The sequence below is a fragment of the Annulohypoxylon maeteangense genome (genome assembly GCF_022496945.1).
Source record: "Annulohypoxylon maeteangense strain CBS 123835 unplaced genomic scaffold GGS22scaffold_1, whole genome shotgun sequence".
NCBI lineage: Eukaryota > Fungi > Ascomycota > Sordariomycetes > Xylariales > Hypoxylaceae > Annulohypoxylon > Annulohypoxylon maeteangense.
This window is the reverse complement of record NW_025953248.1, coordinates 2,769,447-2,795,575: the sequence shown is the minus strand read 5'-3', so window position 1 is coordinate 2,795,575 and position 26,129 is coordinate 2,769,447. Positions and strand designations below refer to the sequence as shown.

The window sequence follows — 26,129 nt, the reverse complement described above, 5'->3', positions numbered from 1 at the left end:
TTGGTGGTTATGTGTCTCGGATACAGCTCAGAAGTGTAGATTCAGAGGCGTCGATGTCTAAGGGAATGGATGGTTATTTCTATGTATTAGGTACTTGATATAAGTTGGGTTACAGTTATAGAACCAATATACGACGAGGGGGTGGGAATACTGCATAAATGTCTGGAATTGTGCGCGTCAGTGGCTTCTGGATAAATGCCCCCACGATTTCTAGCGAGATCCGGGGTTCCGATGGGGATTGAGGCGTCTGTGTTACCACTGAATATAATGGAATTAAATGGAATACAGTGGATAGATTGTGTACCACACCATCTATTCACACCGTGATCGTCGGTACCTACCAAGTAGTTTGGCGGGCTGGCGGGGTATCACGTTACCACCTACTTACCTATAACCACGACTACGAACATGTCACGATCCAATGATAGAAGAAAGACGAGTTACGTTATCTCAGAGGACTATTTGCATTCTATGCATGCCTACGTAGTCCTGTCCTAACCGGTAACTATCTGGTGGTACTTAAAGCCGCCCCAGAATAGCACTGCCAAACCCATCCTGCTTTCCTCACGTCACCTACGTACTCCGCGCACGAACGAGTATATCCCCGTCAGCAGCCTAGCACTCCAGAGTCTAGTCGCGCAGAAGATGCACCATGACCATAGCCATGAACGTGAATCCGAAGACAACCGAGCAGAGGAACATGGAGAACAGCACGGCCTCGCTGCGTGTGAAGCGGAACCAGAATCCGACGTGCTCCCGGCGACAAGCACCCTCCTCTCCGCCCTCGAGGTGCTGGTCCTGGGGACCCGCCGTGCCGTACGATCGGTGCTGTTGCGGTGCCGCCGCGTTGAGCATCGGCTGGCGTTCCACGTCCGTGGTCGAGAGCGAGGACAGCGAGGAACTGCTGTCGCTGGACTGGTTTGGGGTTAGTAACTCGTCTCTCACTGATACTGATGGACAGGGGTATGTAGAGGGAAAGGGTTCACGTACCGGAAGAACGACAACCGGCTGCATCATAGGCGGGTGAGCGCGGTGTCCGCTGCGGACACGACCCGAGCCGTTGGCGCGAATGGTTCCGTTCTCGTCCTCGGTGCCCGTGAGGCTGTTGTAGGACGATCGGGGCATCAGGGACGTGGCGGAGCTACTGAGAAGGCTGATGTCACGGATGCCGCGTTGGGCGCGGACGGTGCCAGTTCCGTTGTATTCCAGACGAGTAGCGCGGGGACGGCGGACGGTGCCGGTGCTGGGTCCGCGCTGGTGAGAAGGACCAGCTGATGTCTCGGGGAATACGACGGGCAGGGGAATGCCGTCGGTGGGGCTGGTGATCTCTACGACATGGTCGCCGCCACGGCCGCCGCAGGAACGAACGCTTGAGTGGTCACGGCTGCCGATGTCAGGGGTGACGATCTGTTCGCCAACTTCAGCCTGGGTGGACTCGTGGGCATCTGTCGAAGGAGTTGCGATGGTCGACGAGACGCGGGGACGAACCGGAGTAGGCATGGGGCTACGACCTAAGTAGCTGCCAGGCGACATGAGGCGTTCGAAAGTCGGGCTGACGCCGCGACGAGCCGCTATGGGAGTGGACAAGAGATCCTGAGCTGTACCAGCGACGCGACGAGGGCCCGTGCTAGGGGGGCGGCCCGGGGTGAGCTCATCGTTGAAACGGCTGCGGATAGGAGAAGTGTCAGCGTGACCGTTACCGTTACCACGAGCCGGAATGTCAATGGGCTCAGAGTGGATCAAGTTGCTCAATCGGCGGGCCGAAATGCCAGCGCGATGAGTGCCGCCATGAGCGGCAGGCAACTCGGTGTTAGCACCACCTCCGAGTAAAGCGGCAGAGGTCTCAATGTCAGGATTGTCATTGATCGAAGTGATAAAAGACTCGCGGTTAGGAGTGTTTCCAGCCGGAGTGGCACTAGCCTGAGAGCGGGCACCGATGGAGATTGGGGTGATTGAGCCGTGGCTAGTGGCGCCGTTCTCAGCTGAGCCGGAGCCCATAGGAGAAGAACCCATCTGGGAATTGTGAATGCGGCTCATGATTGAATCAAATTTTCAATAGAAGCGTTGCAAAATGAAAAAAGGCAAAGAAAGAAAACAAGCTTATGCTATAAGCAAGCTTGTCTTCGGGAAAGGGTGAGGGAAGGGGGTGGTTGAGAGGTTGAGAGGTGGAGGGTGTGAGGTGGGAAGCGTGAAGAAGGTGGGAAGAAAAAGAAAAAGGAAAGGAAATTTAGATCAGGGCAGGATTTAAATAAACACTCCCACCAGGGCAGAGTTACGCGGCTGATTCTGTTGAAATCGAGAGGAATATGATCGTTGGCCATGCCGTCGACTCAAAAAATGAGGATGTGCTCTGTACGTATCTCTATGTACGTTGTATAGGGGGTACATTGTGACAAACTGGACCGCAAATCATGAATCCTCGCCAATTATCACGTATACCTTACCACATTCGGCATATTTAGAGGACTTTTCATAAGGGACAAACCAGATACTTACTAGGTAATCACTTGTACCTTCTTATATTCGGGTCTTTGGTACTTTTTACCCCTATTTCTAGGGAGACAGTACTTCACGTTTTACGTGATTTTTACTTACATAGGTAACTTGACATCTCGAAAGTAGATGCTCTAGTACACCTAGTACTTTGTAATAGAATAAAAATTTATATTTACTATTTATTTTCTTGGGCAGTACTTAGGAGTTCATACAGTCTCTCAGGGGTAGGGGTATCTAGTGGCATTCTCATCATTAACTCTGGCCTATCATGGTTGACCTTTGTTTATTTCTGATGTGAAATCAGCCCAAGGAGACTAAGCTCACCTACTAGTTAAGTTTGGAAACTTTTGTTTGCCTTGAAAGTACCACGTACGGGATGTCATGACCCGGGTTCTGATATGTATTTCCATTTTCCGGTTTAGGATCGGCCGAGAAATGGATCCACACCCGGAGTGGACCCGGGAGAAGTGGATCAACCAGCTCGGCCGGTGAAGGCGGTAGTCGTGGACCGGAACCCGCGAAGTTAATGCGGTATCACCAAATCATGTAGTCTAACCCTTCAAATACATAAATGGTACCTAGTAATATACATTAGGTACACAAGTATCCATAATATCCTAGATGTATGACAAGATTTTGATTCTACCTAGTACTTTGATACCTCTAGAGGCTAATGAGCCTATCACACCAGTACATCCATACACGGCTCCGAACCAGATTTCTTAATTGACATAGCCTCAATGAATTATTTACTTTACGTTATCATACCCAGCCATATGTTCTAGTACACATTGGCCGAATTCATCCGGTCTCGATCATCGAGAAGTCTCATCACATTAGTCCAAGGAGAGGAGAAGCCACGAAAGCTATATATAACGATTGCGCCCTAACATGCCTCCACATCCAAGAGGATATCCATAAATTATTATAACGAAAGACCATCCAACCCCTGTCAGAACCCTAGCGATAAATCAACCTTGTCTCGAATCTGGTCTGTACGATGCGTCAGTATATATTTATATCCTCTTTTAGAAGGAGCGAGTGAATCGAATTACCTCTCATCCCACCCAAGGCTTCGAAAGCCGTCGCATAGTTCTCTAGCGTTACTAGTATAGATACTAGGCCTTGCTGAAGGCGATCACGGAGATTATCCACGAGGACCCCAGCTTCGCCATTCGCGGTCGGGTACATCGTTTCCGTTCTGTCCTTAACCATGAGCAACGCGTAGCTGCACTGCATCGCGCAACAAGCGAAAGACGGCATTGTCCGCGGTGTGATTAACGTAGAAGATGGCCCTAGGTAGCAAGGGGCGTCGCAAAGCAAGCCAGTAGGATTCGGGTAGGGCATGGAATCGAATGCCTGGGCGATATTCAAGGCGGACTTTAGACATATCTTCGATGAGTGGTGGGTGGTAAATGGGAATGGTTGGACTGGTGCAGGCTGCTGATAGGTGAAGCCACAACTATCCACGTTCGGTGTGGATCGGTTAGAAAGCGTAGGCGAGACGGATCCTCCGGACGGGCTCGAGTGTGAGGACGGTGAACTGCCCATAGACGGCGAATTTCCCATGGAAGTGCAGCACGCTTGTAATTGGGTTACACTTTCCGGGCTACCAACTACACTCTTCTCGTTCGTGCTCTTTAAATCGCAGTGCTTTCCCGAAAACACGGCGAGATCGAAGAAAGCACAGTACCGATGGACTTTGATTCGAGCACTACACGTAGACTCCAGTCAGTTTATGATAAGTTAAAATCTCAAGTGTGGGCAATACCTGTTCAACTTGATGCGCGAGATACACCGCAGCGATTGCGATAAGACGAGCTCCGTCCTATCGACTGGCTGTGTTAGTGGGCAATTTAATAGCCATGTTTCGGATTTGGTGATCAAAGGCTCCAACAGGCGCTCTAGCTCTCGCATTCTGTTGTATATGCGAGTCATATCCGCTTGCTCATTTCTGGCCTTATTGAAGTCAATAACGAACTGGGTGGCCGCGAGAATGGCTTGCTGGGCCTGAACGAACAAAGGCCATGCCTGTCTACGGTTAGATGAGAAGTCAAATATACAAGTCAAGAGTCATACATCTGGGTCGGCCTTAACGGTCGGATACTTGGCGTTAAAGCTAGATGAGAAGACGTCGAGCGTCGGAGCCTAGTGGATATTAGCGAAGTGTCAAACTGCTCCTTTAGAGAATAAAGAGGCGTACTGTGTTGCTAACGATTGACCCTTGGCAGACACAGATGTATGTCATCCACCATGTGCGACGTCGTGCTTCTGAATATTCATCTTCCACGTCGTTATTGATGTGAAGATTCAAGGACATGGCGGACATTAAGGCAGCGCCAACCCTGGCCCGCATCTTCTTCAAGTTCCCACGTTGCGCATATTCGTATACGCTGAGAAGGTCGAGAGCGATAACACTTTCTAGTTCTAGAGGAACTTGCGAGTGGAATTTCTCCCGAAAGATCTCCTCGTCGGAGTCATCTAGAGCTTTGGGTGGCTCGACAGAGGACTCAGGCCTTTCCGTCTCAGTTTCGATACTCTCTAGTGCTGCCTTGGCGTGGAATTGTGAGTATGCCCGCCTCCAGCGGATTGACTCTGGCTCCAGCGGGTTGGGATCCTGGGGGCATGGTATAAGGGCCAGGATCGCAGAGATGGCTAGAGCGATAGCTGAAGACGGTTCCTCGAATTTGGCCCTCTCATTTTCGTAGAGGGGCAAGACTTGATCAAGTACCGGCGCCGTCTCCGGGGGCGGTAAGATAGGGAAATAGGGATGGATCCAGATATAATAGGCATTTAGTCTAAGGATTGGTCAGTGGGGAGGTGGAATAGGTAGTTATCGAGACAACCTACATAGCCCGATCATTCCCTCCATAAGTCCTAACCATCGGTATCTTGATGTTAGGAGTAGTGGCATTAGCAGTGTCTACTAAAACATCTTGAAATAAGTTGTCATAGATAGCATCACTGTCTCTCCAGATATCAGCTAGAGGCTTAAGGCCAGCGCCGGGATCTATGTAGTTTTCGAGAAGGAGCGCTACCCCTTAATTAGCATCGAATATGCTTCGCGGTCGGATGGCAACATGTTGGCAACTGCAACTTACTGTCCTGGGGAATTTCTTCTTGGTTGGTAGGAAGCGATATGGCCAGATCTTGATAATCTGACATCGGTCGGGCCTTCTTCCGAATGCGAGGCCCTCCTCGTCTACTGGGTTTATAGACGCAGTCGCGATCTTTTGTCAAGCACTAGAATGATTGGACTAGTTAGAATACTTTCGCTCCACTCTTCCACGTTTTCTGTTATGTGCTTTTACTTTTTTCCCCTGACATAGTTATTTATTTTTAGACTGTAAGGAGATACGAACTAGGAAATAGCAACTAGGTTATGCGTACACTTGCGCATGGATTCTCGCCATTACATCTCGTCCTCGATGCGCGGCTTCAATAATGAGTTAGCCCATGATGTCTCGATAGTACACGATAGTATAGAATAATATAGTATAGTATAGTATAGTATAGTGCTTGTAGGCTAAAGGGGTGGAGGCGCATGTTGCGACGTACCAAGATAGACAGGCGTTTTTGACGGGAGGAATCGCAAATTTCTTCCTGGGGGCGGGCGCCTGACTGGTCAATCTCTGGGACCCATTCAGCCCATTCAAGCCATCTCCCTCAGACATCGTCATTGCGTCTTTTCTGGGTTTGGACCTAAACCTAGTTGATCTGTATTCAAAAAGGATCGGTAAGGCAGTTAGGTAATTGAATCTTTAAAGCAAGATTGAAATAGGGTATAGTAAAGCCGCGGGTGGCCTCTTTGGTAAAGAGTTGGTAGTGGAGATTGTCAAGGGAGGAAGTGAGCAGATCCGATTGACCGGATCATGCGGACTGGACTACCTATCCCTTCTTAATTCAGCTGAGAGAGCGGGGTAATGACAAGTCTACTTAAATGGTGCCAGGATGTCAGGATACCAGGATAAACCCATACTACATATAGATTCACTTCTGGCCGACGAGAAGAAAAAAGAAAATCTTCTAGTTTGGGTATGGATGCGGTTTGCGGTTCCGAGGGGGGGTTTTATGAAGGAGGGCGTCCGGGGCGTCGAATTGGTTGTTAGACAACTCAGCCAGTCCACTGGTCGACTGGGGTAATCATAGTCTATCATGAGACATTTGCATTGGCTACTAAAAGGTACATGGGCATGGGCAGTTGCCGATAAGATCTATCTTTTTTTTCTCTCTCTGGTATCAGTATGTAATATGTACATCCATATATCCATGGGTGTATGTACTGTATGGATGTATTTATGGATGTATTTTTTTTAAAAAGTTGGAGGGTAGCAGTGCCACCGTGGTGGCTCTTCAGTGCCCTGGTGGCCCTAAGGCATGTCTTGGTAGTTCTTTCTAATATTACTCAAAAGAAGGGTGCAAATGTGCAGATATGATTCGTTAGCGTCTTTATGATCCATCACACTGGTTCCCTAACCCTTGTTAACAAATATGCTAATGAAATGTGCTCGCAGGCTTGATAACAAATGCATCGAGGGCTGCGAGGGTTAAAGTCCGGCCCGTTCCGCTTAGGACCCAGTCGATTTTATAGCCACGCAATCAATTTCTTCATGTTGATCGCTGCTTAGATGTCAGGATGTATCGCTTGGATCGTATGGATCGTATGTACTGCATATGTAGTATCGTTGTATCCAGCCCCTTTCGCCGACCAACTTTTCCCGACTTCTCACTCGCTGCAGATACTATTTTTCACTCATTGCAGATACTATTTCCGGTTCTCTTCCGCATCCGAGAACCATCCCCTTTCCATACTACCGCCCCTGCGAGAAAAAAGCCATCATCCCCTTTTATTGGGTAATCGACAACACGTCATTTCTGACATTCTCGTATGTTTTGCGGATATAAAGAATCCATTCGAAAATTCAATGTAAGCGCGGCGACATGGGAGTCGACGATTTCCGCTGTGGCGTTCATACCCTTCATACATACCTACCTACCTAGTCATTGTCTGTTATCTCAATGCTCAATGATAGCCTGCCTACTAGGTAGCCCAAAGGGGACAATGGCAGAGCCAGTTAGAAGAATCGATAAATATTTGGAGAATATTGTGATTGAAGAATCTATTAATTGCGCCCTGATCGTTAGGAGCCTCGTCTCAACTCCTATTCATTCGTCTGTCTATTGGATATAATGAAACGCTGAAACAATATAGTGACCTTTCACCATGCTTCCCACCTATGCCCACCTAGGTAAGTTGAGGCTGCATGAGATGTACATGGTGTAATGCTTTTACTCTCATCAACATTCCTAGTACCAGAACGAAACGAAATCGACAGAGCCTTGCAGCGACGCAACTCCTCGAGACCCAAAATAACTATTGCCTGGCATAGGAGAACCCCCAAAACATTAATCGAGTTCCTGCTCTTACTGGCGACATCGGAACAATCGATATGACTCCGCGTCGGAGTGGGTAAATGAAAACTGACGATGAATCCTTCGAGTTACCTAATAGGCCGACTCAATGGCCAAGGACAGGCACAATGTTCATGCGCATGCCTACATTGCATCGCTTTTCATAATTTCCTCTAGAAGCCACTTCGGGCGTCTCCTCCCCTGACAGTCGACGTCGACCATGGGTCAATATTCGACAAAGGACTGACAGGCTCTAACGGGCCAATATAGTCCATGGAAACAGGGCTGACCCCTCTCGAAGTTTCTAGTGGTGGAAGTCCACCGGAGGCTATCGGCTTTCTTCTGAGGTGACTGTCCGTCCTCTCGATTGACCCAGCGTACGGCGTCGAATGCGTAGCCGACCTATGCGGAGTCGTAAGTGTTCGGGGTGCGGATGTTGAATTTCCCGCCCCCTGAGCTGCGAGGTAGTCCTGCAATTCAATGTCGGATAATGCAGGTCCTCTACGAGTCGGTTGCGGACATGCGATAGATGGAGTTGCAGAAGAAGAATATATATTAGTATTCGCGGGAATTGGGGCCGCGTTTGCGGCCCAACTTGGCTGCTTGCTGCCGGTTAGCTTCTCGTCGCCTAGCGTCAGGGACCATCTTACCCTCTCCTCAGATCTATCCATAGATCCGTGCGGTTCGATAACACCGCTGTTCTTTACTCCGAACAGTCGGGGTAGCATCTTGTGGAAGGCAGGCGTTATGGCCAACAAGAATGTCTGGATCCAAAGGACCATCGAGGCTTCAATAGCTATCAATCCCAACTGGAATGTTTCCCCTTTGGAATCCGGCGGCGAGGAGAGAGAGCTTGTGGCGAATAAGACGATCCAAGCTATAGTGAGCAGGATCTCGGGGATAACTAGCCATATCGTCCAGCGGTGTCTGAGATAGAGTGCGAGTATGCTAAAAAGACAGGAGAGAAAGCCCGCGATACCTGCTAGGAGAAGGAGCCATAATACAGGGGCTGACAATGTGAATACGTAAAGTATCAATGTCATGGCACTGGTGAAAAATTGGGACCAGCGGAGAATCGTAATGAGAGTATTGCTGTCGTAACCTGATGGGTTGCTTTTGCCATTAACGGTCGAGTCGATGGTCCATGCCGTGTCTCTCGGCCCTTTGAACCAACCGTCCTTGGATTTCAGGTCATAACAACAACTCCGCCGGTTCGTTTTCGGTGTTCGGTGGTGAAGAGGATCCATCGTAAATGGCGAGCAGTAACGATCAATTATTGCTAGTTGGTATGGAGGCGCATACTAAATGTCAATGATGCTAGGTAATAACTGGAAGTTTATGAAGTCTTCGTGGAAATCAATTCGAGACCTTTGGCTTTTATGACATTTTGATTCCTGTTTCTGAGTTGCAAACAAACACAGCTATACCCACGTGTTGTGGACAGTAACACAATTGTTTGATTCACTGGGTCACGGTATTGTGGAAGAATGTTAGATGTACGAAGTCGATGCCATGAATCATAGCTAGTAGGCAGGCAATAAGCTTACAAAAATCATAGGGCATATTAAACCTGTCGTGATTCACTAGGGTAGTCCTTTTGGTTTTGTTTCTATTATGACGTTCCAATCAGTCATATTTCATCGCGACTTTGGATGAGGTGTTACAGAGCACCTCTCATCTTGAAATATTTCCCTATAAACTTAGCTCTATCATATCACAACCTCACGACGGTACCCTGTTATGTATTCACGTCAAGTGAAACCTTTTCTATCATTTGGTGGCTTACAGAGGTATGGTTTTGGCTGTTATCTCGCCTTACCGATATAGACTTTACCATCGTACCGTCTCATTTCGCCTTACCTAGGTTAACATCAAACCTCCAAACTCTTCTGTATACTTTCCACCTTCTATTTACCATTAATAGAACCTAAACTTTCGTCAAGTAGGGATCTATTAAATGAGATATAGTGCACCTTCGGGACTTGTAGACGTACTGAGGTAAAGAGTAGGTAGGATTCTGTCAGGGGGCACATCTCGGCCACTTCTACACAGTAACTCCTGATGGTTTATAATATCGGCAATTTGGTATATCACTAACTCTAGAAGACAGTATTGTAGGTCTAGCCGTATTCAGGCGACTGGTTTGGTTAGGAATATTCTAGCCGTGCCCATATACGTTATAATTCTCATTTACCCCTATTTGTGACATCGCGAGTAACGAAAGGTTCTGTAAACTTACCTACGCAATTAGTATCAACTTGTGGTAAATACGTATGCTACCATATAGTAGTTAAAACGCTTCGTTTGTCATTCACATATGCTCTATTTCCAGGCTGAGATCATCTACATGGGAGAGCAAGAGAGAATACCCCTATTCGAAAGAAAGGAGCCCCTTTGTAGCTAGGTACTACCAACCGGACGAGGCTTTGCTTTGATAAGCGTACGCAACGAAACTCTATGGGCTATTTTCAAACGATCTTGAGTTTGTACGTATCAGGGTTAGGGTTTGAGAAGTTATCTGTAAATGCTTTCTGATAACCGGCGCCACTGACGTGGGTGGGACACAGGGCTTCTACTTCCAGCTATGAAGAGCCATTAGTCAGCGAACAACATCAATGTGATACGAAGAATGTTGCATTTATAGTCGGTACGTAAGATATATTCCTCCTGATCTAAATATAAATATGTAGGTGCTAGGAAGTAGTTAATTCATGTTCTAACAATGGACGATGAATTGATCGCTCCAGGGGTTAACAGTGAGCTTCAGGGGTGTTTAGAATCAAGCTTATTTCTACCCCCCTAGCCCGCCTTACCAACCACCGAGAAGCTCATGATGTATGTAAATACCTAAGAAGTTTAGGTATTCTAGGTATGTCTATGGATGGCTATTAGGTAGGTATGTAATTTATTACTATTTATTGAAGTTAGCCTTATGTTATTGTCCATGAAACAAATACTCGAAATTTTTGCTTGTGGGGTTTGGTACTGGCAGGCTGTAGGACCTACTACCCAGACATGCTAAGAATGTGAAATAAGCATGCAAATAATAATGGATCCATTACGAAATACTGGGAATATTCGAGTAAATTCATAAATAATTTATAGAATATAGAATGCTGAATATGAAGTGTTTATTAATAATTGAATGTGTAGGTAGGTAGGCCTTCCAAGGTTATCCATACTTGATGCTCTCGTGAATTAGTTGACCGCGGTGTTTGTTACCGGTAATAAGTCGCTGTACGGGAATTGAAGAAAGACCGCACTTAACCGGTCCCGTTTTTAGAAGGGACTGGCCTCGGTCAATCGCTACCGCCATCTTAAATGCGAGATTACTCCGGTCATTACCGTAAATCCCCTGACGCCATTGGCGCATATGCAAATATGTAAGCCATTGGGTCATTGGATCATTGCAAGAAGCGATTACTCTTCTTGTTGTGATGGTATTCATATAATATTAATCGCGACCATGTTACACATGCTATTTTGACATTAATGGACCTTTTTATATACATTATTGTCGTATGATGTACGAAGAACCTCCCTCTATATTGTCCTTTGCGAGAGGGACCAATTAACGAGAATGCGCCGTTATTTTCCTCACGCCCCTCTTGTGCGACCTATTTCCACGCGAACTATCGTGGGACTCGAGAGGAGGCACCACATATGTACACAATGTCTTTTATTGGCAAGGACCGTTGAGAAGCGACAAAATGTTCCTAGGTCTCCAATAGCAAGCCGTAGAACCTCATCTATCGTCTCGAGGCGACCCACTTTCTCATTAGGCGGATCTAGACAGTTGGCAACTGTTGCGACAGAAGGCACAAAGAAAGGTAAGCTTTCCAATATCGTTTTTTTTTTCTACGTGGTAACGTATCTGATTACCTTGGGAAACAGCCAACAGTCATGGCCCGATACAAGAATACGACCGTCGAGTCGAGGAAGGGCGCCTTCGAGAGGATCAGCACCAGCGCGGCATTATACGGAGTTTACAAAATCTGCACGACGATTTAGTCCATTATCGAGCGCGACCGGTTGTCCATCCGAATATCGAGACCTTAAAACCTACCAAGTCATTGTTTTCTTGGTTTGGACCGAAACCAGGCACTGGGGCCATACAAGAGATTCCGGATGATCTACCGCGGGGCTTGTACTTGTTCGGTGACGTGGGGAGTGGGAAGACCATGCTGATGGACCTGTTCTACGATACATTACCGAGTTCCGTCCGATCAAAAACGAGAATACATTTTCACAATTTCATGCAGGATATACACAAGAGATTACATCGGATGAAGATGGAGCATGGGAACGATATAGATGCGATCCCATTTGTAGCGGCAGATATCGCAGAGCAGGGAAATGTACTGTGTTTCGACGAGTTTCAATGCACTGACGTAGCTGATGCGATGATCCTACGGAGGCTTCTGGAATCCCTCATGTCTCACGGCGTTGTTCTTGTCACCACCTCGAACCGTCACCCAGACGAGCTCTACAAGAATGGAATTCAGCGCGAATCCTTTATTCCGGCGATTCACTTGCTTAAAGCGCGGCTGCATGTCATCAACCTTGACTCACCTACAGATTACCGCAAAATTCCAAGACCGCCATCTGGCGTATACCATACGCCGCTGGACAGCCATGCGGCTTCGCACATAGAAAAATGGCTTCGTTTTCTAGGCGACCCAGACAACCCAGAGCCTCGGCCGGAAACGCAGAAGGTATGGGGTCGCGACATACACGTGCCGAGAGTCAGCGGCCGCTGCGCGTGGTTCACTTTCCAAGAACTGATCGGCCGTGCGACGGGAGCTGCCGACTACCTCGAGCTAATGCGCTGCTACGACGCGTTTATAATCTCCGATATTCCCGGCATGACCTTTCGAGAACGCGATCTCGCAAGACGGTTCATTACATTTATAGATGCTGTCTACGAGTCACGTGCCAAGCTCGTCCTTACGACAGCCGTTCCCCTGACGGAGTTATTCATATCGCCATCTGAATTACGGGAATCCCTGAAAAGGGACGGAAAGCCTGTGGATGACGAGGATGACGAATCTACTAGTCATGCTATGCAGCATATGCTGGAAGACATGAACAGTAACATCGACCAGCTGAAAACCTCAAGCCTCTTTTCTGGTGATGAAGAGCGTTTCGCTTTCGCTCGAGCGCTTTCACGATTAACTGAGATGTCGAGTAAAGAATGGGTTGAGCGTGGTATGGGCCTAGAACAATCGGGAGGGAAGAAAGAAAGAGATGGTTGGGCAAAGGCCCGTAGTCGACAGATGGAAGATAGCATGTGAAGGAGCGCGAGGTTTTATAGTTGTCCTATGGTTCTACGATTGGCATGACTGGCGTTGTACTGTTCCGGGTTGATGAGTGAGATCAATATATACATATAGAGCGGTGGGAAGACCACGACTCTGTGGTTGGCATGTCTGATACGATAGAGATTAGCTAGGTATCTTGCACTACGTCATAAACAAGATTTTTGGATTAAACCAGGCCACGTTTTTGAACTTATTGGAGCTCGCGGGTTGTATGGAACGATGTTCCCTGAAATTGCGCGTAAAGCAGTACAAGATGCCACGAAGTTGAGCAAATCAAATATCGGCAGTAACGCTAAGTATTCACAAAGTTTTTATTAATCCTTTTGTTAGAGTTTAAGCGATCTCGAATGTCACTAGGTACCTTGAAGTTTGCTCGAGTTACACCGAAGATGTTGATTGCGCTGTGCAATCACGACCCCCTAAGCATGCAATGCAAGAGCCGTTGGTGTCGATTGTCCCAATTTGGCGGTATCACAGCCCGTAAGATCGGCCAATTCGGGCGAAATCCCCGCCTACCTAGTAGACTAGTCTCGGTGTCACGACATGGGAACCGCTGTAATGTAGAGTCAGGAATGCGGCCTAGACTCTTGTCATTTTTCTTCTAGCCTGGACGTGTAATTATACTGATTGCTAAGAATAGGAATCCACCCCATCTGAACTTTGATTCTTTATTCCAACGGTACCAGAAAGTTGGGTTCATTTGAAGGTACGATATTCAGAGCATATCCATATATCTGTGCTCGTGATTACATAAATGTAAAATTGCCCAGTCATGTCCATTACCAGCGTCGCACAGATTATCGGTCAGCAGAAGATACTATACTGCACCTATTAAGGAGTTCAGGTGTTGAGGGATAATTTGTAGCGTAGGATTCCGACCGGGCCAAATTCGATTGGAACAAGTTTAGCGACCATCCCTGCTAAATCCTTCAATTGGGGGCGGCGAACTTCAGCACTTCATCACGTCTTATCATGACTTGCATTTACTTGCCGTGATGACGATAATAACTGTATCTCTACAAGACCGTCGATAAGGTAAGCTGAATCAGATCATGTGCCGTTGGAAGTTTCCGTATAGTTGATCACACAGTCATCCAGCCGAAAGGAAGCGGTTCCTGTTTCTCGACACCAGATTGTCTTATTTCAACCATCGCTTGTGGGGGTGGCTTCGCCTTTTCCCGCTGCAGAGCCTCATGGAAAGGTGCTATTGCATTACAGGTAGTGTCTCGCTTATCTGTCATCTGACCAGGAACCGCGAATTTCTAAATCATGTTTTTAATGCATTAAAAGACAGTGATTCAGGTTACGCTTGCGAGTGTCGTCAAAGAATACATATGCCTATTACATAGTAGGTGAATTACCGTGGATTACCAAGCTTGAAAACCTGATGTAACTCACCTACCTTGCTGGGTACGTAAAGTTCATGTAATGTTGGATGCGATGCGTTGTGGTTGGTATACTCCTCCCGTCCAACCCGTCTTACATACAGTACCTATCTCCAGGGGCTGCATATGTAATGTAGGTGTAAGATATGCTACAGCAGAACACATGCAGGGATTCTGCAGCTATCGTGCACCTGATGGCCACCAGAATCGTGGATATCGATCCATATATCCAAACGTCGAACCAATCGTGGACTATAATTCCATATGTAGATAATCTGTGTACTAAAAGGAGGTAAAATCGGTCACAAGTTACCTCTAAAAGATGTTTTCGCGTTAGATGGATCTTTATCGTAAATGGCTAGAATGGCTAAAGAGCGACTTACTCCTTCAACGAATCAGGTCAAATAGGTTGAGAATTTAGATGCTCTAATTACGGATGAAGTATCGGCGTACCTTGCCGGGGCATTAGACGGAAGTAGCAGGAATTGGCCAAGGACCTAACCCACTACGTAGTAAAAGTTACCTTCCCATGTAGGCGCTGGTGGGCATGTGGGGTGCAATCATTTGAGAGAGGGCCGTTCCTCCCTTGAAGCTCGTTCCAGCCCACCAAATAGGAGATTCCGTCATTCTTTTTGGTGGAGTCCAATCAAGTATCCAGTTTTTTACTCATCTCGAGTCCTGGTAAATCACGACCCTCCACTTCTTCAAGTTTGTCTTGGCCTTTTCCAGGGCTTGCCTTCCTTTTTTTCAGCACTCCTTTCCTTTCCTTTCTTTCACTATCTCCTAAAAGCAGACGTTCGTTTCTTTTCTGCCAACCGTAGGACCGAACGGGATGCTGAGAAAAACAAACTTTCGAATCGCTTTAGGATTGTTTTGCGAAGGATAATTCACCTACGCGTTTCGGTCGTTTCCCCCATTTCTTTCCCATTTCCTACCGTCAGGATGGGTCCTTTCAAAAATCCCTTGTCGTTGATACCTTCTTTTCGTCTTCCAGGATCCGGATCCAAAGTCGTGTACGAGGAATTACCTTCTCATGATATGAGCCATGCCAGTTCTCCTCTTGACGAGTCGCCTATAATGCTAGATTCCCGGCGCAAAGGGACATCTACACCCCGTCGCCGATTAGGGTTATTCCGCACATCACCCAAGAGACTGGTTATCGCCACATTGGCATTTTTTGTCACGCTCGTTTTAATCGCTGGTGGAAGTTTACGAGCGAACCGCTACTATGCCGAGAAGGATAAAACTGAAGAGAGGATCCCTTATCATTGGGAAGCGTATGACCGGTAAGATATTATATCTATCTTATGTCTCAGAAATAAAACATGTGACGTTGGTGTCTCTAACGCGTGGCTTGTAGGTTGAATGGTTTTTATAACGGCGTCCGCACCCTTGTGAATTATACAGACTGGGTCCCGGAACAGCAAGCCGCGCCAAAAACAAAGATCAAGGTCAATAAGGCTCCTCCTTTCGATCCCGTTGTTGTCAACCCTTATCCTTTTGAGTCGGAGGAGTATCTGAAACTTCACCAATCCCCCAAGAGATGTTATTTGGATGAGAATGAGGAGCATGGTGCGCCCGATGTTTTCGCCTATCCTGGAATTCCTGCCGGCATGGCAGCCCCGTACTGGGGATCGTACGAGAGCATTAAAACTGCGCCGGATAGATGTTGGGAGCGGTTTGGTCGTTTTGGGCCATACGGTTATAGTTACAACCCCGCTGAGGGAGGACTTGGACTCTCGAACAACTCAGCGCATGTAGGAGCCGAGAAAGTCCAGGAGATGTTCACCAAAATCGACTACCGCGGTGTTAACTGGGGCAAAGCGCAGAAGAGATGTTTTAAAAAGAACCAGGAACGATTTGACCCCAGTTTAGTAAGCGCCGACGGAGCTTTGTTGCAACAAAAGGTCAAGAGATCCGCCTATGTATTGCGCACCTGGACGGGATACCAATACACCGACATCCAACTTTTGTCGCTGCGAGCCATGATTACCGAATTATCTTTGAAATCTGGTGGGGAGTATGACGTACACCTCCTGGTCCACGTCAAGGACGATTCGATACCAATTTGGGCATCAGAGGATATTTATAATCAGACACTCAGAGCCAATGTACCCGAGGAGTTCTGGGATATTACGACATTATGGTCGGAACAGTTGATGCGAACCTACTACCCTGGCCCATTCCGCGAGGAAGACAACGTCGAAAACCATTCAAAGGGCGATATTCATGGTGTATATCGAAGTGCACACTTCGCCTTGCAATGGTTTGCTCAGCAGCACCAGGAATATGATTTCTTTTGGAATTGGGAGATGGATTTGAGATATACTGGTCACTACTATGAATTCCACAATGGTATTTCGAACTGGGCAGCTGAGCAGCCACGAAAGCTCCTATGGGAGAGAAGTTCGCGATTTTGGATACCCGGCGCTCATGGTCCCTGGTCGAAGTTCTCCCAGCTCGTCGAGCAAGAGACGGCAGAAAGAAAAGAGCAACCAGTTTGGGGACCCGTGGAATTTCCAACTGGTGGTTACGGAAAGATACCGTCTCCCGAAAAGAATACGCCGCCGACGAAATTCGAGGATGACGATTATAAATGGGGGGTTGGTGAGGATGCAGATTTAATCGTGTTCGATCCCTTATTTGACCCGGCAAAGACAAATTGGGTATTTCGCAATGATGTATCGGGATATAATACGTCAGTTGAAACTCCGCCTCGACGAGTAGCAATCATCACTGTTGCGCGACTGTCGAGAGAATTGCTCAACACTATGCACGAGGAAACGTATCGCCTGCACCATACCATGTTCCCGGAGATGTGGCCGCCAACCGTTGCGCTACACCACGGATACAAAGCTGTCTACGCCCCGCATCCGGTCTATTTCGACCGAAAATGGCCGCTAGACACCATGGATAAGACCTTCAACTACCCTTCTGCGCCACACGAGAGCCCTTTCGGTTGGGGCGAACATAACATGCAAGGTGGTAGTTTCTACTACAACGCAGGCTTTAGTGGTGCTCTCTGGCGACGATGGTTAGGAGCCAAGGAGAACGGCGAGGGTGGCAAGAAGACCGAGCAGTCAAAATCAGACCGCATGTGCCTCAGAGGAATGTTATTCCATCCTATCAAGTCCGAAAGTGTCGAGTAAGGCGTCGTTGGTAATTGTCGTTGTCTGATTTTGGCGTATGTGGCGTTTAGGAGGGAGGGTGTCGAGCATGGGTGTCTGATTTTATGTGAAGGCATTTAGACATTTGCAGAGACGGCGTTTCGTTTTCTTCTATTCATAGCATCATCCGGCATTCGAGACCACGGTCTTCGCATCGTATTGCGGGTTTTTTGATACCCCTCCATCTGTGGACGACAACTTTTTCTATTCTTTTGCCCTAGTAATGAGATCAAATATACGCAGCCGCCAGGACTGCTGAGACAACCTAGGAAGGCATGCTGATGATGGAGAAACGAGGCTCACATGAAACGTTAGGTCAGTGAGTCAACGATAGGTTGCACTCTCATGTGTATAGTACAATAGGCCTGGACAACCAAATGTTTAATACCACAAAATAATGATGTCTCGATGTCTTCCAATGTGATTTAGCGGTGTGTTCCCCCCTGAATATGGTTTGTCGTTTATTCAATGGCTATGATGATACTCGTCGTCAGCGCTAAGGGCTCAGTATTTAATTATGTAAGCCAATTTTTATGTGGGTGCCTAGCTCTTACGTAATATAATACGGTAAAACTTTGGAACCTTGAAGTATGAGGCAGATACCTAGGTACATTGCGGATCCGTTCTCAGGTTAAATTACGTCATTTCAACCACTGATAACAGCGATGGTTGGGGGATGGCCTGTGCTAACAAGGATCCATGGATAGGTACCGCCAGGAGTGCATCAGCTTCCAGATTGGAGATTGGTCACCTGTCAGCTGTTGCTGTTCCAACTCCCGCATGACCATAGAGACATTCAGGAACATCTCCTGAAGCTACTAGCTATCCCTTTTTATCTTAAATCCCAAGAATCTATCTCATTTCAATATTCATCCATCAATCTAGTTATTATTCATAATCGTTAAAGTGCAGATTCGCCACCATGAAGGCGTCTCTTATCTCACTCCTACTGCCTGCGGCAGCTAGCGCTCGTTTCATCGAAGCGAATGAAGTCAACCGCATCCTCCCTTACACGGATGCGCTTCTAGAAAAAGTAGAAGCTCCAGAACGGTTCCTCATCGAGTTGTCTCCAGGTGAGACGGCGTGGGTAACCGAAGAGGAAAAATGGGAGCTACGTCGTGTAAGTGTCACTCCAATTTCTAATCCTGATGCGCTCTCCCGCATCCCAGAGCACGATGACTAATGTAGCTATTACAGGGAGGTTTGAACTTCATGGACATCACAGAAAATGGCGACCTCGGCGCGCTACGTACTGCTTCGAAATGGACACCGATTTTTCCCGAGAAAGTCCAACTCCAATCCGACATCCATCCCCTCTTGAAGAGTTTATCGAAGGACCTATTGCAGGAGCACCTCGAGAAGTTTTCAAGCTTCCACACGCGATACTACAAGTCGGACTACGGTCGCCAGTCTTCTGAGTGGCTACTAAAGACAGTACAAGATACAATCAAGGAGGCTGGCGCTGATAAATATGGAGTCAAGGCTGAGCACTTTAAGCACTCGTGGGGTCAGAACTCGATCATCGCGACGATTCCCGGTCAGTCAAACTCGACTGTCGTCATCGGCGCTCACCAAGATTCAATCAACCTTTGGCTGCCATCGGTTCTTCCGGCCCCCGGTGCTGATGATGATGGAAGCGGTACTGTTACGATTCTTGAGGCCTTCCGCGTTCTCCTATCCTCGGAGAGCGTCATCAAGGGCAATGCGTCGAACACGATTGAGTTCCACTGGTACAGCGCCGAGGAAGGTGGCCTCCTTGGTAGCCAGGCAATCTTTTCGGAATACGAAAAGAAAGGCCGTGATATCAAGGCCATGCTTCAGCAAGATATGACTGGCTACGTCCAGGGAACACTCGATGCTGGAAAGCCTGAGAGTGTTGGTGTGATCACAGACTTTGTTGACCCTCTATTGACAGCCTTCATCAAGAAGGTCATCGAGGAGTACTGCGAGATCCCATGGGTTGAGACCAAGTGCGGCTATGCTTGCTCCGATCATGCGTCCGCTTCCAAGGCTGGCTACCCTTCTGCTTTCGTGATTGAATCAACCTTTGGCGAATCGGACCAGCATATTCACAGCACCGACGATCTAATCAAGTACCTCTCTTTCGACCACATGCTTCAGCATGCACGCATGACTCTCGCACTCGTCTACGAGCTAGGGTTCACTGATTTCGAAGGATTGACGAAGGATAATGAAATGGGTGAACTATGAAGCATTTATGTTTCTTCAGACATGTTCGTACAGCATTAGTATTGCTTATCAAGAGCTGATGGGAATTGTCGGAGTTTTCAAGCAGTCGCTAGGCGCATTGGGATAATAGTAGATTGTGACTTCAATGTTATTTGTATACGGCTATCAGATGCCTAGATCGATCTACAGAATCAATAGGTAGAATTGAATTGAGTTGGCTTCGATTCAAGGTTGTTCCTTGCCCCTCCGAGGCTCAGACCTGGAAGGAACTCCACGAGACAGGTGCAAGGCAAGGGAGGCGGTACCTACCGCATCTTGCTCATCTCAGCTGCTTTCAGCACAAAGCCGATTATCCGAGCAGGATATGTCGGAAGAGTCGAGCTTGCGTCATTCTTTCCTCGAGCTTGCCTAGCTGCAGCTGCTATTAGTTACATTCTTCAACAGCCACATCACCCCTGATCGCACTAAATCTGAGTTATCTGACTTATCCCCAAGTCTTGGCATCATAGGTCTTTAAAGTCTTGTTTTAACTTCCAAGGATCATGTCACTTATACATACGTCTTCGTACCTACCTACCTACTTATATCTCATCTTGCCTGGCTCGAATGAATTAAAAGCCAGTGGAAGATGCTAATTCTCCCCAAATATTTCTGTGGCTTTAATGCTGAATACATTGAACCCGGATGATCCCGTTTTGTTGGTATTTCGTCACGCTTACATATCTCATATATTCCCGGTGGCAGGTTGCCACACTCAGTTATGTCCGAGATCCGAACTTCTGATGTGCCGACGGAATCTCCGTATAAGATCAGCGAGCACATTTATGAATTATGCTGTTCATCAGATAGCGTCTCGTCCATTCTAGCTCAAGATCCATGTTCGTCTCCAGGCGAGGCATGGAAGAAAGCATTTGGACATCATGGCCACACGCCTAAGAGTCCCAATGGGGACATTCGCGATATTGGAAAAGGCGTTATCGATCTCCAAGAAATAGAGAGAACTCGAAACTGTGGGAAATGGGGCACACAAGAACCCTGCGACTTGTTCGTCAGAGTCAGTTTCGCGATGTCCTCATAAATCAACCCACAACGAACTAATTACGTTGAAGATGTACCACGATGCTCTTTGCACACTTAACGATGACCTGGCGAGTGGTATGGTGAGCCCGTCTCTACTTGGTAGCAGCGGCACCATGCCATTGACAATCACTTCTGTGTGAGTTTACGAAATGACATATTTGCTTGTCATGAATGAATTCTGACTTTTCATCAAGTGTCCCTGACATTGTGAGGCATATGTCCAACCTTATTGTCCGTGCTGAAAAGGAAGTATTTCTCGCAACAAATTTTTGGCAAAATGGTGTGGCCTCCAAATACATCACGAATGCGATAAAGGAGTTGTCGCGTCGCGCAGGCGAGCGGGAGGTCAAGATCGTAATGAAGATCATCTACGACCGCGGTAGTCCAAAGCAGCTCTTAGAACCACATTACACAGTCCCTGAGAGCGAGTACACTGGCAAAGCCGTTGCGCTGCCTGCTTCGCATGAGATTCCCAACATCGATTTACAGGTCATCAACTACCATCGTCCGCTCCTAGGCACGTTTCATGCCAAGTACATGATTGTAGATCGGAAAATCGCTGTCTTGCAAAGCAACAATATCCAGGATAACGATAATCTAGAAATGATGGTGCAGCTTGAGGGCCCAATTGTCGACTCTATGTACGATATGGCGCTTATAAGTTGGCATAAAAAGCTTGAGCCGCCCCTACCATATCTCGATTGTCCTGCGGCCATGAGCGGAAGTGGGAGTTTCGATGCCAGTCATGCTGCCATATTCGGACCAGAAGGAGCCGTTAAAAGCCACGTCGCAGTTGTCGATCCAGATAAACTGCCTAAGAGAAATGGTGAAGGTTTGGAAGTCTTGGAGCGTAAGCAGTCATGGGAAGTAGTAAACCATAACGGAACAGCCGACCCATCTTCCTCGAACGGTGAAATCATCGAATCCAATGGCTCTCATGGTAGGGTTACCAGCGCAGACCACGACTCTGAGATAACCCATTCTGTCATATCGCCAGAGACGCTCCCAGAACACACTGCGGAGGACCCTCACTACGACGTCGACCTCGCAGGAGAGATTCAACGTGTGCAGGCCTCAATAAGCCTGAAACCAGGTGAGACTCCAATGCGAGCAGTAACGCGACATCTCAACCACACGGTAAATGAAGGATTCGAGGGAAATGCCCCTGATTGCGACCCGCGGGATGAGATGACCCCTTACGTGCCTCACCCGGCGCATGAACCTTTTCCGATGGCTCTTGTGTGCCGACCGCCCTATGGTCCACCGAATCACGCCTCTGTTTCAAACCCACAGAATGCGGCGTGGTTGTCGGCTTTAAGGAATGCGCAGAAAAACGTCTTTATCCAGTCGCCAACGCTAAATGCCGAGCCTCTGATTCCAGCTATTGTAGAGGCGTGTGAACGTGGTGTTGACGTATATTGCTACGTCTGCCTTGGATACAACGATTCAGTAAGTAGAACATGGTATTGCGCACTTGCCTCATAAACTGAGCTAACCCGCACTCTCCAGGGTGAAATGCTCCCCATGCAAGGCGGCCACAACGAATCCATCGCGCACAACCTCTACACCAAACTTCTCTCGCCTGACGCCAAGCCGCGTTTACACTGGTATTGGTACGTCGCGAAAGATCAAACCGCACCCATCACGGCGACGAAGAAACGCCGTAGCTGCCACATCAAGCTACTCATCGCGGACGAGCGCGTCGGCATCGTCGGCAACGGAAACCAGGATACACAGAGCTGGTTCCATTCTCAGGAGATCAACGTCATGATCGATAGTCCGCTGGTCTGTGGCGCGTGGATTGAGGCGCTGAGGCGGAACCAGAATACCCATTTGTACGGGAGGGTGGGTGAAGACGGAGTGTGGAGGGACAGTCAGGGGAAGGAGGCCGATGGCGCGACGGGAGTCGATGCGGGGAGATTTAGTTGGGCGAAGGGCTTACTCGGCGCTATTAAAAGGGTTCAGGGGACTGGTGGGTTTTAGAGGTGAGGTTGGGATATTGGGATAGTGGAAAGGAGTTAAATGGTCAAGGAAAGGGGGTCATGTTGTTGTGGATTTAGAATAGGGACGGTTGGGCTTGGATCTCAGGTATCATGCTTTGGGGATTGGGGGATTATAGGTATTCATATTGGTAGTGTCGCTAGGTAATGAGTAATATGACAGCCTCTCACCACCGTCTTCTTGTCTTTAAAATAACAATAACATACTAGGTAGGATGATATAAGCGACTCTTGATGGCATTGTAAACCGGCCCAAAATCAATCCTGAACACAGGCTTTTCCTTTGGCATTGAAGCAACATAAATGAGTATTAGAAAAATAATAACCATACCTACGCTCCACTTGATCTGAGATCTATGGGGGAAGACGTACAGGGATGTTAATGGACTTACAGGGGTGATAGTGGGGGATCCAAGCTGCTGGGACGCTAGTAAATTGCCAAGGAATCCTATCCATAATACGCTATCATACAGAACGCAACAGCCTAGCTTCAATTTCTATCTATCTAACTGGACTGATAAACCAACGAGGATATCTCAGATAAGTATAATGCCTTTTTAGATTAATCTTCAATATCAGGATCCTCAAATGTATTAGAATCATCTACTACATCAGCCTCGTCCGCATTACCTGTGTACTTATTAACCCAGGCAAAGACCTGCCGTTGATATTCGAGTTTATTCGCCGGTCCACCAACACTACCGTGACCTTCGCCTCGAAATAGGAGGAGCCTAGACGGTGTCCCTAATGCTTGGAGAGTATGGAAGGCGCATAATGCCTCTGACAACGGGCATCGATAGTCGTGAGTGCCGTGGACAACAAGCATGGGTGTCTTCCATTTACGAAGGAGATCTGGGCGTGCTGGGTTATACCGCTCGAGACCCTCAGCGTTCTCCCACAATAAGGGCGAACCATCGAAGTCGAATGTATTAAAAAGGATATCGCGCTGCAGCAAGTATGTTGGCAGGTCAAAGACACCGGAGCGAGAAATCATTGCTTTAAACTAAATGAGAGGAGGGATTAGCAGCCTTAATAACAAAATCAGACGGTTAAATCGAAAGCACTCACGCGTCGCCCAAGTGGATGGCCTTGGATCCAGTTCACCAGGTACCCACCATAACTACCACCCCAAATAACAGCGTTATTTATGTCAATGTTGGGAACTGTCTCTAGGTAATCCATGCATTTCACTAAATCGTCGTACGGTCGGCCGCCCCAGTTGTCTCGTATCGCTACTAAAGTTAGACAAGAGTCCTAAACCCATGATTTTCCACGTACCTTCTTGAAATTCCAAACCATAGCCAGTGCTGCCTGTGATATTGGGAGCTACAACGATATAACCTTTCTCGGCCCAGAGAAGAGGGTTTGCCTCCCAATTCCAAGCATCGTTCCACGCACTTCTTGGGCCGCCATGTACCAGGATAGCCAAAGGATATTGTCGGCTTTCGTCGAAATGGCTTGGCTTCATCATCCAAGCGTGAACAAGATAATCACCGCCGCCTTCGAAGTATATCTCCGAGATTTGCTTCGATGAGAGGCCGATTTTCGCGCCATGTTCCGTAACAGACGAAATTAATGTGGGGGTAGGATCTCCGTCGGTGTTGACAATGCGATAGATCGAGTTGTCCACAAAACTGGAACTGCTGACCAAGAGCTTTTCTTCGTTGTTTTCGACAAATGGGAAAAATGCTGCTACGGACCCATCGCGCAAAAGTGTCTTTGGATATGCGCCTGGCTGCAGATCGAGTTTATAAAGACCAACTCTACCGAGATCTTCGGCGGTCATGTATAAACTGCGGCCATCCCGGGCGAATTCAAACCCCATTGGTATTAGCGAACATCCTTTATCGGTCGCAGTACCAAAAACATCGGTCACATTTGGTGACCCAAGCCGATTGATACAAATCCGATTTGGAGAGCGATAGAATGCAATCTGGGATCCATCCGGGCTGAATTTCGGGCTATGATTCCAGTTGTACCCATGAGGCTCCTTGTCTTGTCCGCCTAATTTTTCGGGTTTATGGACGGTGGCTGTGGTAAACGAATCTACTTGAATGTAATAAATATTGGAAGAACAATATATCAGGGAAGTATCTTTCTCATCTAAATCTTTAGCAGCGAACGTGATCCCTCCTTGAGATATGTCCAGATCGAGGTTATTGAAAGGTTCTAGTTTCGTGCCGGCAAGAATGTTATGTAGAGGCTGCTTGATTTCCCAACCGTCAGGTCCGCTCCTAGACAAGGTCGAGTAGAATATTGAATATTTCTTGTCGGTGTATCTACTTATCTATAGGGAGCAATGTTAGACCTTGCCTAGAGTGTATATTAATATGTCAATAGATCCTTACCTCTTGTACTCGATAGCTGTCAAAGACCATTCCGTCATGTTCAGGCTTAACATCGCGAGGGTAACAAAAACGGCCTTCTGCGTCCGTGAAACCAAGCATAACTATGGCGATCGAACCGTCTTCGAGAGGCTTTAATCGGAAACTTTTTACGGATCCGCCGATACGGCATGAATTATATTCAGTCTGACAGTCGACGTTTTGAATTGTCATATAATCGTAGGTGCTATCGTAGTAGGCAATCCTGTTGGTCCCATCTCCAAGCCAGGTCGCTCCAACTTCCATGAAATTATTTCGAAGCGGATATGAGCCTCCAGTTGCGATGTTCATTATTCGAAGCTGGTAGATGGGGCCTCGGCGATCTTTACTAGAGGATATCTTTTCATATAAGGCCAACGTTCCGTCATGATTAGGTATAGCACCGTACCGATAAGGCATTGAGACGAGCAGGTTAGACGTGAACTTTTTGCTCGCCATGTTGTTTGATAGTTCCGAAGCGAGAGACGTTTAGCATAGTGTTCAATAAATGCAAGAAATATAGATTTAGATAGATATATATTAATTTCTAAATGAAGCGCGTAACTAGTCATTATCATACATTATAACATACAGATGTGAGTGGAAGACGAGTAGAGTTATGAAGTCTTCGTCAAGTTGAAGGTCACTGCCAAAAGCCTGGCTCATGTTGAGCAGTTGTTGACCTGAGAATGCCATGTTGTGTGATCCGTTAGGC

The 26,129-nt window shown here is 47.4% G+C and overlaps 8 protein-coding genes across 8 annotated transcripts; 4 read left to right on the top strand and 4 right to left on the bottom strand.

The window, feature by feature from the left end:
* Positions 1 to 339: 339 nt before the first annotated feature.
* On the bottom strand, positions 340 to 2,132 carry GGS22DRAFT_150524 (uncharacterized protein). The gene has a single exon (XM_047959320.1). The coding sequence runs from the start codon at positions 2,035 to 2,037 to the stop codon at positions 631 to 633; it is 1,407 nt and encodes a 468-aa protein (XP_047824137.1). The 5' UTR covers positions 2,038 to 2,132; the 3' UTR covers positions 340 to 630.
* Positions 2,133 to 2,989: 857 nt separating this feature from the next.
* Positions 2,990 to 6,880, bottom strand: GGS22DRAFT_150519 (uncharacterized protein). Its single transcript, XM_047959319.1, has 9 exons — positions 6,055 to 6,880; positions 5,887 to 5,932; positions 5,598 to 5,739; positions 5,347 to 5,530; positions 4,700 to 5,294; positions 4,576 to 4,644; positions 4,268 to 4,527; positions 3,552 to 4,210; positions 2,990 to 3,489 (listed from the first exon to the last, which is right to left on the bottom strand). The coding sequence occupies exons 1-9, from the start codon at positions 6,174 to 6,176 to the stop codon at positions 3,449 to 3,451; spliced, it is 2,118 nt and encodes a 705-aa protein (XP_047824136.1). The 5' UTR covers positions 6,177 to 6,880; the 3' UTR covers positions 2,990 to 3,448.
* A 513-nt stretch (positions 6,881 to 7,393) lies between these two features.
* On the bottom strand, positions 7,394 to 9,481 carry GGS22DRAFT_150517 (uncharacterized protein). Its single transcript, XM_047959318.1, has one exon. The coding sequence runs from the start codon at positions 9,153 to 9,155 to the stop codon at positions 8,082 to 8,084; it is 1,074 nt and encodes a 357-aa protein (XP_047824135.1). The 5' UTR covers positions 9,156 to 9,481; the 3' UTR covers positions 7,394 to 8,081.
* Positions 9,482 to 11,344: 1,863 nt separating this feature from the next.
* Positions 11,345 to 13,400, top strand: GGS22DRAFT_150516 (AFG1-like ATPase-domain-containing protein). Its single transcript, XM_047959317.1, has 2 exons — positions 11,345 to 11,738; positions 11,803 to 13,400. The coding sequence occupies exons 1-2, from the start codon at positions 11,489 to 11,491 to the stop codon at positions 13,200 to 13,202; spliced, it is 1,650 nt and encodes a 549-aa protein (XP_047824134.1). The 5' UTR covers positions 11,345 to 11,488; the 3' UTR covers positions 13,203 to 13,400.
* Positions 13,401 to 15,556: 2,156 nt separating this feature from the next.
* GGS22DRAFT_177255 (uncharacterized protein) lies at positions 15,557 to 17,763 on the top strand (the record flags this gene model as incomplete). The annotated part of the gene is made up of 2 exons (XM_047963502.1): positions 15,557 to 15,900; positions 15,975 to 17,763. 2 exons carry the CDS (start codon positions 15,557 to 15,559, stop codon positions 17,761 to 17,763), a joined length of 2,133 nt encoding a protein of 710 aa, XP_047824133.1.
* A 775-nt stretch (positions 17,764 to 18,538) lies between these two features.
* On the top strand, positions 18,539 to 20,362 carry GGS22DRAFT_11552 (Zn-dependent exopeptidase). The gene is made up of 2 exons (XM_047958084.1): positions 18,539 to 18,901; positions 18,979 to 20,362. Exons 1-2 carry the CDS (start codon positions 18,704 to 18,706, stop codon positions 19,990 to 19,992), a joined length of 1,212 nt encoding a protein of 403 aa, XP_047824132.1. The 5' UTR covers positions 18,539 to 18,703; the 3' UTR covers positions 19,993 to 20,362.
* Positions 20,363 to 23,088, top strand: GGS22DRAFT_11553 (IQ calmodulin-binding motif protein). Its single transcript, XM_047958085.1, has 4 exons — positions 20,363 to 21,025; positions 21,081 to 21,187; positions 21,246 to 22,500; positions 22,561 to 23,088. The coding sequence occupies exons 1-4, from the start codon at positions 20,732 to 20,734 to the stop codon at positions 23,032 to 23,034; spliced, it is 2,130 nt and encodes a 709-aa protein (XP_047824131.1). The 5' UTR covers positions 20,363 to 20,731; the 3' UTR covers positions 23,035 to 23,088.
* Positions 23,089 to 23,535: 447 nt separating this feature from the next.
* Positions 23,536 to 25,873, bottom strand: GGS22DRAFT_194426 (prolyl oligopeptidase; the record flags this gene model as incomplete). The annotated part of the gene is made up of 4 exons (XM_047965503.1): positions 23,536 to 24,054; positions 24,120 to 24,283; positions 24,330 to 25,338; positions 25,400 to 25,873. 4 exons carry the CDS (start codon positions 25,871 to 25,873, stop codon positions 23,614 to 23,616), a joined length of 2,088 nt encoding a protein of 695 aa, XP_047824130.1. The 3' UTR covers positions 23,536 to 23,613.
* Between the last annotated feature and the right edge of the window lie 256 nt (positions 25,874 to 26,129).